At 52.4% G+C, this 16655-nt stretch overlaps 1 protein-coding gene across 1 annotated transcript in view; it reads right to left on the bottom strand.

Moving 5' to 3' along the window:
• GRAMD1C (GRAM domain containing 1C) overlaps positions 1-15720 on the bottom strand; it is a 159655-nt gene extending 143935 nt beyond the window's left edge. The window contains exons 1-2 of the mRNA XM_077293690.1: positions 15642-15720; positions 11059-11151 (exon numbers count right to left, since the gene is read on the bottom strand). Coding sequence (XP_077149805.1) covers positions 11059-11151; positions 15642-15686 — 138 coding nt within the window. The 5' untranslated portion in view covers positions 15687-15720. The remainder of the gene's footprint in view (positions 1-11058; positions 11152-15641) is intronic.
• Positions 15721-16655: the final 935 nt, after the last annotated feature.

Raw genomic sequence — 16655 nt, 5'->3', positions numbered from 1 at the left:
CTGACAGCCGGGGTACAGGATAATGACACTGGAGGTACAGGATAATGACACTGACACTCGGGGTACAGGATAATGACACTGACACTGGGGGTACAGGATAATGACACTGGGGTACAGGATAATGACACTGACACTGGGGGTACAGGATAATGACACTGACACTCGGGGTACAGGATAATGACACTGACACTGGGGGTACAGGATAATGACACTGACACTCGGGGTACAGGATAGTGACACTGACACTGGGGGTACAGGATAATGACACAGACACTGGGGGTACAGGATAATGACACTGACACTCGGGGTACAGGATAATGACACTGACACTGGGGTACAGGATAATGACGCTGACAGCCGGGGTACAGGATAATGACACTGGGGGTACAGGATAATGACACTGGGGGTACAGGATAATGACACTGACACTGGGGTACAGGATAATGACACTCGGGGTACAGGATAATGACACTGGCACTCGGGGTACAGGATAATGACACTGACACTGGGGGTACAGGATAATGACACTGACACTGGGGTACAGGATGATGACACTGACACTGGGGTACAGGATAATGACACTAACACTGGGGGTACAGGATAATGACACTGACACTGGGGTACAGGATGATGACACTGACACTGGGGGTACAGGATAATGACACAGACACTGGGGGTACAGGATAATGACACTGACACTCGGGGTACAGGATAATGACACTGACACTCGGGGTACAGGATAATGACACTGACACTCGGGGTACAGGATAATGACGCTGACACTCGAGGTACAGGATAATGACACTGACACTGGGGGTACAGGATAATGACACTGACACTCGGGGTACAGGATAATGACACTGACACTCGGGGTACAGGATAATGACACAGACACTGGGGGTACAGGATAATGACACTGACACTCGGGGTACAGGATAATGACACTGACACTCGGGGTACAGGATAATGACACTGACACTCGGGGTACAGGATAATGACGCTGACACTCGGGGTACAGGATAATGACGCTGACACTCGGGGTACAGGATAATGACACAGACACTGGGGGTACAGGATAATGACACTGACACTCGGGGTACAGGATAATGACACTGACACTCGGGGTACAGGATAATGACACTGACACTCGGGGTACAGGATAATGACGCTGACACTCGGGGTACAGGATAATGACACTAACACTGGGGGTACAGGATAATGACACTGACACTGGGGTACAGGATGATGACACTGACACTGGGGGTACAGGATAATGACACTGACACTCGGGGTACAGGATAATGACACTGACACTGGGGTACAGGATAATGACACTGACACTCGGGGTACAGGATGATGACACTGACACTCGGGGTACAGGATAATGACACTGACACTGGGGGTACAGGATAATGACACTGACACTGGGGTACAGGATAATGACACTGACACTGGGGGTACAGGATAATGACACTGACACTGGGGTACAGGATGATGACACTGACACTGGGGGTACAGGATAATGACACTGACACTGGGGTACAGGATGATGACACTGACACTGGGGGTACAGGATAATGACACTAACACTGGGGGTACAGGATAATGACACTGACACTGGGGGTACAGTATAATGACACTGACACTGGGGGTACAGGATAATGACACTGACACTCGGGGTACAGGATAATGACACTGACACTCGGGGTACAGGATAATGACACTGACACTCGGGGTACAGGATAATGACGCTGACACTCGGGGTACAGGATAATGACACTGACACTCGGGGTACAGGATAATGACACTGACACTGGGGGTACAGGATAATGACACTGACACTCGGGGTACAGGATAATGACACTGACACTCGGGGTACAGGATAATGACACTGACACTGGGGTATAGGATGATGACACTGACACTGGGGGTACAGGATAATGACACTAACACTGGGGGTACAGGATAATGACACTGACACTGGGGGTACAGTATAATGACACTGACACTGGGGGTACAGGATAATGACACTGACACTCGGGGTACAGGATAATGACACTGACACTGGGGGTACAGGATAATGACACTGACACTGGGGTACAGGATGATGATACTGACACTGGGGGTACAGGATAATGACACTAACACTGGGGGTACAGGATAATGACACTGACACTGGGGGTACAGTATAATGACACTGACACTGGGGGTACAGGATAATGACACTGACACTCGGGGTACAGGATAATGACACTGACACTCGGGGTACAGGATAATGACACTGACACTCGGGGTACAGGATAATGACACTGACACTCGGGGTACAGGATAATGACGCTGACACTCGGGGTACAGGATAATGACACTGACACTGGGGGTACAGGATAATTACACTGACACTGGGGGTACAGGATAATGACACTGACACTGGGGTACAGGATAATGACACTGGCACTCGGGGTACAGGATAATGACACTGACACTGGGGGTACAGGATAATGACACTGACACTGGGGTACAGGATAATGACACTGACACTCGGGGTACAGGATAATGACACTGACACTCGGGGTACAGGATAATGACACTGACACTGGGGGTACAGGATAATGACACTGACACTGGGGGTACAGGATAATGACACTGACACTCGGGGTACAGGATGATGACACTGACACTGGGGGTACAGGATAATGACACTGACACTGGGGTACAGGATAATGACACTAACACTGGGGGTACAGGATAATGACACTGACACTCGGGGTACAGGATAATGACACTGACACTGGGGTACAGGATAATGACACTAACACTGGGGGTACAGGATAATGACACTGACAATCGGGGTACAGGATGATGACACTGACACTGGGGGTACAGGATAATGACACTAACACTGGGGGTACAGGATAATGACACTGACAATCGGGGTACAGGATAATGACACTAACACTGGGGGTACAGGATAATGACACTGACACTGGGGTACAGGATGATGACACTGACACTGGGGTACAGGATGATGACGCTGACACTCAGGACACATTTTTCCTTTTAGTAGTGTTGTTCCTCCTGTCGCTGCCATCTGAGATCCCTCTGTATATTATTAATCACTCAGGTAATGTGATCCATCTCTCTAATCTAGGACACCTGGAAAATACATGTACAGTAGATATAAAAAGTCTTCACACCCCGGCTAAAATACGAGGTTTTAGTCTTGTAAGAAATCTCACCAAGAAGAATCATAGTAGAACTTTTTCCCCATTAATGCCCCCCATTATGTGTACAATTCAATTGAGAAACAAATTGAAATTATTTTTAGGGGAATAATAAAAAACAAACAAACACAAACATAACAAAAATATTGTGGTTGCATAAGTGTGAACACCCTCCTATATTTGGGGATTTGGTTGTGTTTGGAATTGGCAGATCATATTTCTTCTATGTTACACAGGACTCAGCGTTCGGCCGCCGTCATTTCCAGCAATTCAGATTAATCCCAGAGAAAGTGTTTCTGCGCCAGGAGGATTTTCCTGACATGTTCTGATCCATAAACAGCTGACAACACAGCAAAGGATCTCACTGTGGAAAATTATTAGTTGGAGAATGGAACTAAAAAATTTCCCTGACATTGGATCAACCATGGACACTGTGAAGACGACATCAAGAAGAGACTTCAATCTGGCACAACAGTAACATTACAGAGAACTGGACGTCCTTAAAAAATTGAAAAAAGATAAGGAGAAATTCATTCCTGGAGGCTTCAAGTGTCCGACAGCAACATTAAAGGAGCTGCAGGAATTTCTGTCCAGTCCTGTTTGTGTCCTGCATGTGACAACAATCTCCCGTATTCTTCATATGTCCGGCCTGCGGGGTTGGAGACAAGATGGAAGCCTTTTCTTACAAAGAAAAACGTCCAAAAACATAGAAGCCCAGCTATAATTTGACAAAACCTTTAACACGTCTTCCAAAAGTATGTGGGAAACGTGATATGTCTGATGAGACCAAGGGAGAAGTTTTTGGCCATAATTCCAAAAGTTACAAATCCAACACTGCGCATCACCAGACCCCCCTCTAGCACTGTGGTAGAGACCCTCTTTAGCACTATGGTAGAGACCCCCTCTAGCACTGTGGTATAGACCCCCTCTAGCACTGTGGTAGAGACCCTCTTTAGCACTATGGTAGAGACCCCCTTTAGCACTATGGTAGAGACCCCCTTTAGCACTATGGTAGAGACCCCTTTAGCACTATGGTAAAGACCCCCTTTAGCACTATGGTAGAGACCTCCTCTAGCACTATGGTAAAGACCCCCTCTAGCACTATGGTAGAGACCCCCTCTAGCACTATGGTAGAGACCCCCTCTAGCACTATGGTAGAGACCCCCTCTAGCACTATGGTAGAGACCCCATCTAGCACTATGGTAGACCCCCTCTAGCACTATGGTAGACCCCCTCTAGCACTATGGTAGACCCCCTCTAGCACTGTGGTAGAGACCCCCTCTAGCACTGTGGTAGAGACCCCCTTTAGCACTATTGTACAGACCCTCTTAAGCACTATGGTAGAGACCCCCTTTAGCACTATGGTAGAGACCCCTTTAGCACTATGGTAGAGACCCCCTCTAGAACTATGGTAGAGACCCCCTTTAGCACTATGGTAGAGACTTCCTCTAGCACTATGGTAGAGACCCCTCTAGCACTATGGTAGACCCCCTCTAGCACTATAGTAAACCCCCTCTAGCACTATGGTAGACCCCCTCTAGCACTATGGTAGAGACCCCCTCTAGCACTATGGTAGACCCCCTCTAGCACTATGGTAGAGACCCCCTCTAGCACTATGGTAGACCCCCTCTAGCACTATGGTAGACCCCCTCTAGCACTATGGTAGACCCCCTCTAGCACTGTGGTAGAGACCCCCTCTAGCACTATGGTAGAGACCCCCTCTAGCACTATGGTAGAGACCCCCTCTAGCACTATGGTAGACCCCCTCTAGCACTATGGTAGAGATCCCCTCTAGCACTATGGTAGACCCCCTCTAGCACTATGGTAGAGACCCCCTCTAGCACTATGGTATACCCCCTCTAGCACTATGGTAGACCCCCTCTAGCACTATGGTAGAGACCCCTCTAGCACTGTGGTAGAGACCCTCTTTAGCACTATGGTAGAGACCCCCTCTAGCACTGTGGTAGAGACCCCCTCTAGCACTATGGTAGAGAGCCCCTCTAGCACTATGGTAGAGACCCCCTTTAGCACTATGGTAGAGAGCCCCTCTAGCACTATGGTAGAGACCCCCTTTAGCACTGTGGTAGAGACCCCCTTTAGCACTATGGTAGACCCCTTTAGCACTATGGTAGAGACCTCCTCTAGCACTATGATAAAGACCCTCTCTAGCACTAAGGTAGAGACCCCGTCTAGCACTGTGGTAGAGACCCCCTTTAGCACTATTGTAGAGACCCTCTTTAGCACTATGGTAGAGACCCCCTGTAGCACTGTGGTAGAGACCCCCTCTAGCACTATGGTAGAGACCCCTCTAGCACTATGGTAGACCCCCTCTAGCACTGTGGTAGAGACCCCCTTTAGCACTATGGTAGACCCTCTTTAGCACTATGGTAGAGACCCCCTCTAGCACTATGGTAGACCCCCTCTAGCACTATGGTAGAGACCCCCTCTAGCACTATGGTAGACCCCCTCTAGCACTATGGTAGACCCCCTCTAGCACTGTGGTAGAGACCCCCTCTAGCACTATGGTAGACCCCCTCTAGCACTATGGTAGAGACCCCCTCTAGCACTATGGTAGACCCCCTCTAGCACTATGGTAGACCCCCTCTAGCACTATGGTAGACCCCCTGTAGCACTGTGGTAGAGACTCCCTGTAGCACTATGGTAGACCCTCTTTAGCACTATGGTAGAGAACCCCTCTAGCACTATGGTAGAACCCCTCTAGCACTATGGTAGACCCCCTGTAGCACTATGGTAGACTCCCTCTAGCACTGTGGTAGAGACCCCCTCTAGCACTATGGTAGAGACCCCCTGTAGCACTATGGTAGACCCTCTTTAGCACTATGGTAGACCCCCTCTAGCACTGTGGTAGAGACCCCCTCTAGCACTATGGTAGAGACCCCCTGTAGCACTATGGTAGACCCTCTTTAGCACTATGGTAGAGACCCCCTCTAGCACTGTGGTAGAGACCCCATCTAGCACTATGGTAGAGCCCCCTCTAGCACTATGGTAGACCCCCTGTAGCACTATGGTAGACCCCCTCTAGCACTGTGGTAGAGACCCCCTCTAGCACTATGGTAGACCCTCTTTAGCACTATGGTAGACCCCCTCTAGCACTGTGGTAGAGACCCCCTCTAGCACTATGGTAGAGACCCCCTGTAGCACTATGGTAGACCCTCTTTAGCACTATGGTAGACCCCCTCTAGCACTGTGGTAGAGACCCCATCTAGCACTATGGTAGAGCCCCCTCTAGCAGTATGGTAGACCCTCTTTAGCAGTATGGTAGAGTCTATGGCTGTCTGCTGGCTCTCCCCCTCTCTGTTGAGTCGCTTCCCCTCGGGTCTTGGAGTTTCCTATTCTCTGGGCCATTATCGGGGCAGATGAACCCTGAGGACGGAATCAGTGTCTGTGGCCGCGGCTCTTATTACACCGACGTCAGTCAGAACGGAGGAAACGTCGTCCCCATCTCCAGTCATTGGTCTGGTGAAACATACGGAACTCGGCCCTAACACATGATAATGATGAACTGGTACGTGGTTAGCACTGTATGGTGGCTCAGTGGTTAGCACTGTATGCTGGCTCAGTGGTTAGCACAAGGCTCAGTGGTTAGCACAGGGTTCAGTGGTTAGCACTGTACAGTGGCTCAGTGGTTAGCACAAGGCTCTGGTTAGCACGTGGCTGTGGTTAGCACTGCATGGTGGCTCAGTGGTTAGCACGGGGCTGTGGTTAGCACTGTATGGTGGCTCAGTGGTTAGCACAGGCAGTGGTTAGCACTGTGGCTCAGTGGTTAGCACTGCATGGTGGCTCAGTGGTTAGCACAAGGCTCAGTGGTTAGCACGGGGCTGTGGTTAGCACTGTATGGTGGCTCAGTGGTTAGCACTGTGGCTCAGTAGTTAGCACTGTACGGTGGCTCAGTGGTTAGCACTGTTGCTTTGCATTGTCCAGGGTTAAATCCCACCAAGGACGACATCTGTAAGGTGTTGTATGCTCCCGTGGGTTTCCTTCTGTTTCCTCCCACACTCCAGAGACTGTAGATTGTGAGCCCCAATGTGGAAGAGATGACGTCTGACCGCTGCGAAATTAATGGCGCTATACAGGTAATGAGTAATAAATGATAATAGATCTGTGTCCTGCGGCGTCGGCCGTGATGGTGCAGTGTAACCACAACCCGCGATTGGAGACAGATCTATCTTCATCTCATCAGAGCAGAGAATCTTATTTCTCATAGTCTGGGAGTCCTTCATGTGTTTTTTAGCAAACTCTATGTGGCTTTCATATGTCTTGCACTGAGGAGAGGCTTCCGTCGGGCCACTCTGCCATAAAGGCCCGACTGGTGGAGGCTGCAGTGATAGTTGGCTTTGTGGAACTTTCTCCCATCTCCCTACTGCATCTCTGGAGCTCAGCCACAGTGATCTTGGGGTTCTTCTTTACCTCTCACCAAGGCTCTTCTCCCACGATCGCTCAGTTTGGCTGGACGGCCAGGTCTAGGAAGACTTCTGGTGGCCCAAACTTCTTCCATGTAAGGATTATGGAGGCCACTGTGCTCTTAGGAACCTTGAGTGCTGCAGAAATTCTGGTGTAACCTTGGCCAGATCTGTGCCTTGCCACAATTCTGTCTCTGAGCTCCTTGGCCAGTTCCTTTGGCCTCATGATCCTCATTTGGTCTGACATGCACTGTGAGCTGTGAGGTCTTATGTAGACAGGGTTGCGCCTTTCCTAATCAAGTCCTATCAGTCTAATTACACACAGCTGGACTCCAATGAAGGAGTAGAACCATCTCAAGGAGGATCACAAGGAAATGGACAGCATGGGATTTAACCCTTTAATGACCGCCAATACATCTTTTTACTGACCTGGGAAATAAGAGAATAGCCTCCCCATCCAGCAGCTGTCGGCTGTCCACTATAACTGACAACTTGCTGCATCAGCCACAATCAGTGTTTGCACCGTCCAACTCTGTTTAACCTCTTAGATGCTGCTTTCATTAGTGACTACATCATGTAAATGGTTAACAGAGTGTGGGGGCTTCCTCTTTATCCCAATTGGTGCCCTCAGATCATGATTGTGTGGTCCTGATGTTTGCGATGGCAATTCATGGCCAAACAGCGGCCTTAGAGTCTGACGGCTGTTGTGACCTGTTCAGAAGTTAGAGGCATTTAGGTGGTAACAATACACATTTTTATTTCATGTCACTTTGCATTAATCCCTGAAAAGCTCCTGAAGGGTTAATGAACTACCTGACAGCAGTTTCCAATATGTCAGGGGTGCTGTTTTTTAAAATGGTATCACGTTTGGGGGTTTCCCATATATAGTCACTTCAAACATGGATAAGTCCCCTAAAAAAATACATTTTGTAAATTTCCTTGAAACAATGAAAAATTACTGCTACAATGCTAACAAAATAAAATAACATTTTACAAATGGTGCTGATGTAAAGCCGACATGTGGGAAATGTTCTTTATTAATGTTTTGCTGCGGTATGACTATCTGGATTAAAGGGATAATCATTCAACGTTTGAACATTCTTTTTTATAATTTTCTCAAATTTCTGATTTTTTTTTCTTATAAATAAACACAAAACATATCGACCTAAATTTACCATTATCATAAAGTATAATGTGCCACAAAAAAACTATCTCAAAATCACTGGGATTTGTCGAAGCGTTGCAGAGTTATTACCACATAAAGTGACACCGGTCAGGTTAAAAAAAAAAAAATGGCTCCGTCACTAAGGGGTTAAATATGAGAGTCGGAGCAAAGGGGCTGAAGACTTATGGCCATGGGATATTTCAATTTTTCTTTTTTATTAAATTTGCAAAACTTTCTACATTTCTGTTTTTTTTCAGTCAAGATGGGGTGCGGAGTGTACAGTAACCCCTTTACCCCCAAGGGTGGTTTGCACGTTAATGACCGGGCCAATTTTTACAATTCTGACCACTGTCCCTTTATGAGGTTATAACTCTGGAACGCTTCAATGGATCCCGGTGATTCTGACATTGTTTTCTCGTGACATATTGTACTTCATGATAGTGGTAAAATTTATTTGATATTACCTGCGTTTATTTGTGAAAAAATGGAAATTTGGCGAAAATTTTGAAAATTTCGCAATTTTCCAACTTTGAATTTTTATGCCCTTAAATCACAGACATATGTCACACAAAATACTTAATAGGTAACATTTCCCACATGTCTACTTTACATCAGCACAATTTTGGAACCAAAATTGTTTTTTGTTAGGGAGTTACAAGGGTTAAAAGTTGACCAGCAATTTCTCATTTTTACACCATTTTTTTTAGGGACCACATCTCATTTGAAGTCATTTTGAGGGGTCTATATGATAGAAAATACCCAAGTGTGACACCATTCTAAAAACTGCACCCCGCAAGGTGCTCAAAACCATATTCAATAAGTTTATTAACCCTTCAGGTGTTTCACAGGAATTTTTGGAATGTTTAAATAAAAATGAACATTTAACTTTTTTTCACAAAAAATTTACTTCAGCTCCAATTTGTTTTATTTTACCAAGGGTAACAGGAGAAAATAGACCCCAAAAGTTGTTGTACAATTTGTCCTGAGTACGCCGATACCCCATATGTGTTTGGGCGCACGGCAGAGCTCGGAAGGGAAGGAGCGCTATTTGACTTTTCAATGCAAAATTGACTGGAATTGAGATGGGACGCCATGTTACGTTTGGAGAGCCCCTGATGTGCCTAATGCTGTGAGCATGGCTTTATTCTGAGGACTATAACTTTTTTATTTTTTTGCTGATGATGCTGTGTGCCGGCTCATTTTTTGCGGGACAAGATGACGTTTTCAGCGGTACCATGGTTATTTATATCCATCTTTTTGATCGCGTGTTATTCCACTTTTTGTTTGGCGGTATGATAATAAAGTGTTGTTTTTTGCCTTGTTTTTTATTTTATTTTTTTATTTTTTTACGGTGTTCACTGAAGGGGTTAACTAGTGGGACAGTTTTATAGGTCGGGTCGTTACGGACGCGGCGATACTAAATATGTGTACTTTTATTGTTTTTTTTTGTTTTTATTTAGATAAAGGAATGTATTTATTGGAACAATATTATTTTTTTTTATTATTTATTTAGGTGTTTTTTTTTTTCACACATGTAAAAATGTATTTATTTTTATTTTTTTACTTTTTTACTTTCCCCCAGGGGGGGCATCACATTTTCTTGACAGATCGCTGATCTGACACTTTGCTGTGCACTCCTGGAGGCTTCCCAGCGCTTGCTCTGAGCAGGCGCTGTGAAGCCACCTCCCTGCAGGACCCGGAAGGCCCCCCGTGGACATTTTGGACCCGGGCCTGCAGGGAGGAGGAGGTAAGAGACCCTCGCAGCAACGCAATCACATCGCGTTGCTCCGAGGGTCTCAGGGAAGCACGCAGGGAGCCCCCTCCCTGCGCGATGCTTCCCTATGCCGCTGGAACACTGCGATCATGTTTGATCGCAGTGTGCCGGGGGTTAATGTGCCGGGGGCGGTCCGTGACCGCTCCTGGCACATAGTGCCAGATGTCAGCTGCGATAGTCAGTCGACTATGACATACTATCCCGTCACTGGGAAGTAGGGCCCACCCCACATGGACGGAATAGTACGTCCAATGGTAGAAAGGGGTTAATGAGGAAAAATGAACTTTACTGAATTTACCAAATGGCTGCAAAGAAACAAAGAGTGAAAAATGTAAAGGGGTCGGAATACTTTCCATACCCACAGTAAATAGATAATAGATGAATAATAGATAGATAATAGATAGATAAATAGATAGATAATAGATAGATAATAGATAGATAATAGATAGAGAATAGAAAAATATTTGGTGACATTACCCAGAAGCTCCACTCTGCCTCCCATGTTCCGGGGGTCCTCTCCGGGTTCGGGGTCTCTTCGGCCCACATCTTGCTGGTATCTTCCGTCTGCTCCTGTGCATAATGACACGTAATAATCACTGTCTGTAATGTTCAGCTCCCAAAGTCCAGTGTGTGGCCCCCGCTCTCCCCTCTGTGGCCCCCGCTCTCACGTCTTCGGCCCCCGCTCTCCCCTCTGTGGCCCCCGCTCTCCCCTCTGTGGCCCCCGCTCTCCCCTCTGTGGCCCCCGCTCTCCCCTCTGTGGCCCCCGCTCTCCCCTCTGTGGCCCCTAGTATGATGTTGCCCCCACTCTCACCTCTGTGGCCCCCGCTCTCACGTCTTCGGCCCCCGCTCTCACCTCTGTGGCCCCCGCTCTCACGTCTCCGGCCCCCGCTCTCCCCTCTGTGGCCCCTAGTATGATGTTGCCCCCACTCTCACCTCTGTGGCCCACGCTCTCACGTTTCCGGCCCCCGCTCTCACCGATGTGGCCCCTAGTATGATGTTGCCCCCACTCACCTGTGTGGCCCCCGCTCTCACCTCTGTGGCCCCTAGTATGATGTGGCCCCCGCTCTCACCTGTGTGGCCCCCGGTATGATGTGGCCCCTGCTCTCACCTCTGTAGCCCCCGGTATGATGTGGCCCCCGCTCTCACCTCTCTGGCCCCCGGTATGATGTGGCCCCTGCTCTCACCTCTGTAGCCCCCGGTATGATGTGGCCCCCGCTCTCACCTCTCTGGCCCCCGGTATGATGTGGCCCCCGCTCTCACCTCTCTGGCCCCCGGTATGATGTGGCCCCCGCTCTCACCTCTCTGGCCCCCGGTATGATGTGGCCCCCGCTCTCACCTCTCTGGCCCCCGGTATGATGTGGCCCCCGCTCTCACCTCTCTGGCCCCCGGTATGATGTGGCCCCCGCTCTCACCTCTCTGGCCCCCGGTATGATGTGGCCCCCGCTCTCACCTCTCTGGCCCCCGGTATGATGTGGCCCCCGCTCTCACCTCTCTGGCCCCCGGTATGATGTGGCCCCTGCTCTCACCTCTCTGGCCCCCGGTATGATGTGGCCCCTGCTCTCACCTCTGTAGCCCCCGGTATGATGTGGCCCCCGCTCTCACCTCTCTGGCCCCCGGTATGATTTGGCCCCCGCTCTCACCTCTCTGGCCCCCGGTATGATGTGGCCCCCGCTCTCACCTCTCTGGCCCCCGGTATGATGTGGCCCCCGCTCTCACCTCTCTGGCCCCCGGTATGATGTGGCCCCTGCTCTCACCTCTGTAGCCCCCGGTATGATGTGGCCCCCGCTCTCACCTCTCTGGCCCCCGGTATGATGTGGCCCCCGCTCTCACCTCTCTGGCCCCCGGTATGATGTGGCCCCTGCTCTCACCTCTCTGGCCCCCGGTATGATGTGGCCCCTGCTCTCACCTCTGTAGCCCCCGGTATGATGTGGCCCCCGCTCTCACCTCTCTGGCCCCCGGTATGATGTGGCCCCTGCTCTCACCTCTCTGGCCCCCGGTATGATGTGGCCCCCGCTCTCACCTCTCTGGCCCCCGGTATGATGTGGCCCCTGCTCTCACCTCTCTGGCCCCCGGTATGATGTGGCCCCTGCTCTCACCTCTCTGGCCCCTAGTATGATGTGGCCCCTGCTCTCACCTCTCTGGCCCCCGGTATGATGTGGCCCCTGCTCTCACCTCTCTGGCCCCTAGTATGATGTGGCCCCTGCTCTAACCTCTCTGGCCCCCGGTATGATGTGGCCCCCGCTCTCACCTCTCTGGCCCCCGGTATGATGTGGCCCCCGCTCTCACCTCTCTGGCCCCCGGTATGATGTGGCCCCTGCTCTCACCTCTGTAGCCCCCGGTATGATGTGGCCCCCGCTCTCACCTCTCTGGCCCCCGGTATGATGTGGCCCCCGCTCTCACCTCTCTGGCCCCCGGTATGATGTGGCCCCCGCTCTCACCTCTCTGGCCCCTAGTATGATGTGGCCCCTGCTCTCACCTCTCTGGCCCCTAGTATGATGTGGCCCCTGCTCTCACCTCTCTGGCCCCCGGTATGATGTGGCCCCTGCTCTCACCTCTCTGGCCCCCGGTATGATGTGGCCCCTGCTCTCACCTCTCTGGCCCCCGGTATGATGTGGCCCCTGCTCTCACCTCTCTGGCCCCCGGTATGATGTGGCCCCCGCTCTCACCTCTCTGGCCCCCGGTATGATGTGGCCCCTGCTCTCACCTCTCTGGCCCCCGGTATGATGTGGCCCCCGCTCTCACCTCTCTGGCCCCCGGTATGATGTGGCCCCTGCTCTCACCTCTCTGGCCCCCGGTATGATGTGGCCCCTGCTCTCACCTCTCTGGCCCCCGGTATGATGTGGCCCCTGCTCTCACCTCTCTGGCCCCCGGTATGATGTGGCCCCTGCTCTCACCTCTCTGGCCCCCGGTATGATGTGGCCCCCGCTCTCACCTCTCTGGCCCCCGGTATGATGTGGCCCCTGCTCTCACCTCTCTGGCCCCTAGTATGATGTGGCCCCCGCTCTCACCTCTCTGGCCCCCGGTATGATGTGGCCCCCGCTCTCACCTCTCTGGCCCCCGGTATGATGTGGCCCCCGCTCTCACCTCTCTGGCCCCCGGTATGATGTGGCCCCCGCTCTCACCTCTCTGGCCCCCGGTATGATGTGGCCCCCGCTCTCACCTCTCTGGCCCCCGGTATGATGTGGCCCCCGCTCTCACCTCTCTGGCCCCCGGTATGATGTGGCCCCCGCTCTCACCTCTCTGGCCCCCGGTATGATGTGGCCCCTGCTCTCACCTCTCTGGCCCCCGGTATGATGTGGCCCCTGCTCTCACCTCTGTAGCCCCCGGTATGATGTGGCCCCCGCTCTCACCTCTCTGGCCCCCGGTATGATTTGGCCCCCGCTCTCACCTCTCTGGCCCCCGGTATGATGTGGCCCCCGCTCTCACCTCTCTGGCCCCCGGTATGATGTGGCCCCCGCTCTCACCTCTCTGGCCCCCGGTATGATGTGGCCCCTGCTCTCACCTCTGTAGCCCCCGGTATGATGTGGCCCCCGCTCTCACCTCTCTGGCCCCCGGTATGATGTGGCCCCCGCTCTCACCTCTCTGGCCCCCGGTATGATGTGGCCCCTGCTCTCACCTCTCTGGCCCCCGGTATGATGTGGCCCCTGCTCTCACCTCTGTAGCCCCCGGTATGATGTGGCCCCCGCTCTCACCTCTCTGGCCCCCGGTATGATGTGGCCCCTGCTCTCACCTCTCTGGCCCCCGGTATGATGTGGCCCCCGCTCTCACCTCTCTGGCCCCCGGTATGATGTGGCCCCTGCTCTCACCTCTCTGGCCCCCGGTATGATGTGGCCCCTGCTCTCACCTCTCTGGCCCCTAGTATGATGTGGCCCCTGCTCTCACCTCTCTGGCCCCCGGTATGATGTGGCCCCTGCTCTCACCTCTCTGGCCCCTAGTATGATGTGGCCCCTGCTCTAACCTCTCTGGCCCCCGGTATGATGTGGCCCCCGCTCTCACCTCTCTGGCCCCCGGTATGATGTGGCCCCCGCTCTCACCTCTCTGGCCCCCGGTATGATGTGGCCCCTGCTCTCACCTCTGTAGCCCCCGGTATGATGTGGCCCCCGCTCTCACCTCTCTGGCCCCCGGTATGATGTGGCCCCCGCTCTCACCTCTCTGGCCCCCGGTATGATGTGGCCCCCGCTCTCACCTCTCTGGCCCCTAGTATGATGTGGCCCCTGCTCTCACCTCTCTGGCCCCTAGTATGATGTGGCCCCTGCTCTCACCTCTCTGGCCCCCGGTATGATGTGGCCCCTGCTCTCACCTCTCTGGCCCCCGGTATGATGTGGCCCCTGCTCTCACCTCTCTGGCCCCCGGTATGATGTGGCCCCTGCTCTCACCTCTCTGGCCCCCGGTATGATGTGGCCCCCGCTCTCACCTCTCTGGCCCCCGGTATGATGTGGCCCCTGCTCTCACCTCTCTGGCCCCCGGTATGATGTGGCCCCCGCTCTAACCTCTCTGGCCCCCGGTATGATGTGGCCCCTGCTCTCACCTCTCTGGCCCCCGGTATGATGTGGCCCCTGCTCTCACCTCTCTGGCCCCCGGTATGATGTGGCCCCTGCTCTCACCTCTCTGGCCCCCGGTATGATGTGGCCCCTGCTCTCACCTCTCTGGCCCCCGGTATGATGTGGCCCCCGCTCTCACCTCTCTGGCCCCCGGTATGATGTGGCCCCTGCTCTCACCTCTCTGGCCCCCGGTATGATGTGGCCCCCGCTCTCACCTCTCTGGCCCCCGGTATGATGTGGCCCCTGCTCTCACCTCTCTGGCCCCCGGTATGATGTGGCCCCTGCTCTCACCTCTCTGGCCCCCGGTATGATGTGGCCCCCGCTCTCACCTCTCTGGCCCCCGGTATGATGTGGCCCCTGCTCTCACCTCTCTGGCCCCCGGTATGATGTGGCCCCTGCTCTCACCTCTCTGGCCCCCGGTATGATGTGGCCCCTGCTCTCACCTCTCTGGCCCCCGGTATGATGTGGCCCCCGCTCTCACCTCTCTGGCCCCTAGTATGATGTGGCCCCTGCTCTCACCTGTGTGGCCGAGTTCTGCTCTGAGCCTTCTGCAGTTTCCTCCATTCCCGGAGATGCTGAGGATGGCGGTTGCTAGGAGACACGACTCCATCCCGAGTAGCGGTCTCCATGGCGACCAACCGGAACTGACACTTCCTGGATACTCCCGTACAGTGAGCAGCTGCAGTAAAAGCATCGTGAGCACCGCCCCCTGGTGGCCGCACAGAGCAGTGGCCCAGTCACCCAGAGACACTGCTGGGGAACGCTCCACCGGTATCATAAGGAAGATCTGCAGCAACTGAGGTGTATGATGAGGTTCTGCAGCAGCTGAGGTGTATGATGAGGTTCTGCAGCAGCTGAGATGCATGATGAGGTTCTGCAGCAGCTGAGGTGCGTGATGAGGTTCTGCAGCTGCTGAGGTGTATGCTGAGGTTCTGCAGCAGCTGAGGTGTGTGCTGAGGTTCTGCAGCAGCTGAGGTGTATGCTGGGGTTCTGCAGCAGCTGAGGTGTATGATGAGGTTCTGCAGCAGCTGAGGTGTATGATGAGGTTCTGCAGCAGCTGAGATGTATGAGGTTCTGCGGCAGCTGAGGTGTATGATGAGGTTCTGCAGCAGCTGAGGTGTATGATGAGGTTCTGCAGCAGCTGAGATGCATGAGGTCCTGCAGCAGCTGAGGTGTATGATGAAGTTCTGCAGCAGCTGAGGTGTATGATGAGGTACTGCAGCAGCAGGTGTATGATGAAGTTCTGCAGCAGCTGAGATGTATGAGGTTCTGCAGCTGCTGAGGTGTATGATGAGGTTCTGCAGCAGCTGTGGTGTATGATGAAGTTCTGCAGCAGCTGAGGTGTATTATGAGGTTTTGCAACAGCTGAGATGTATGATGAGGTTCTGCAGCAGCTCAGGTGTGATGATGTTCTGAAGCAGCTGAAGAGTAAGATGAGGTACTGCAGCAGCTGAGGTGTATGTTGAGGTTTTGCAGCAGCTGAGATGTATGAGGTTCCGCAATAGCAGTGATGTATGATGAGGTTCTGCAGCA

The sequence above is a fragment of the Ranitomeya variabilis genome, chromosome 3 (assembly GCF_051348905.1).
Source record: "Ranitomeya variabilis isolate aRanVar5 chromosome 3, aRanVar5.hap1, whole genome shotgun sequence".
In the NCBI taxonomy this organism is placed as follows: Eukaryota; Metazoa; Chordata; class Amphibia; order Anura; family Dendrobatidae; genus Ranitomeya; species Ranitomeya variabilis.
The sequence above is the reverse complement of the archived record's forward strand: the minus strand, read 5'-3'. Positions and strand labels throughout refer to the sequence as shown.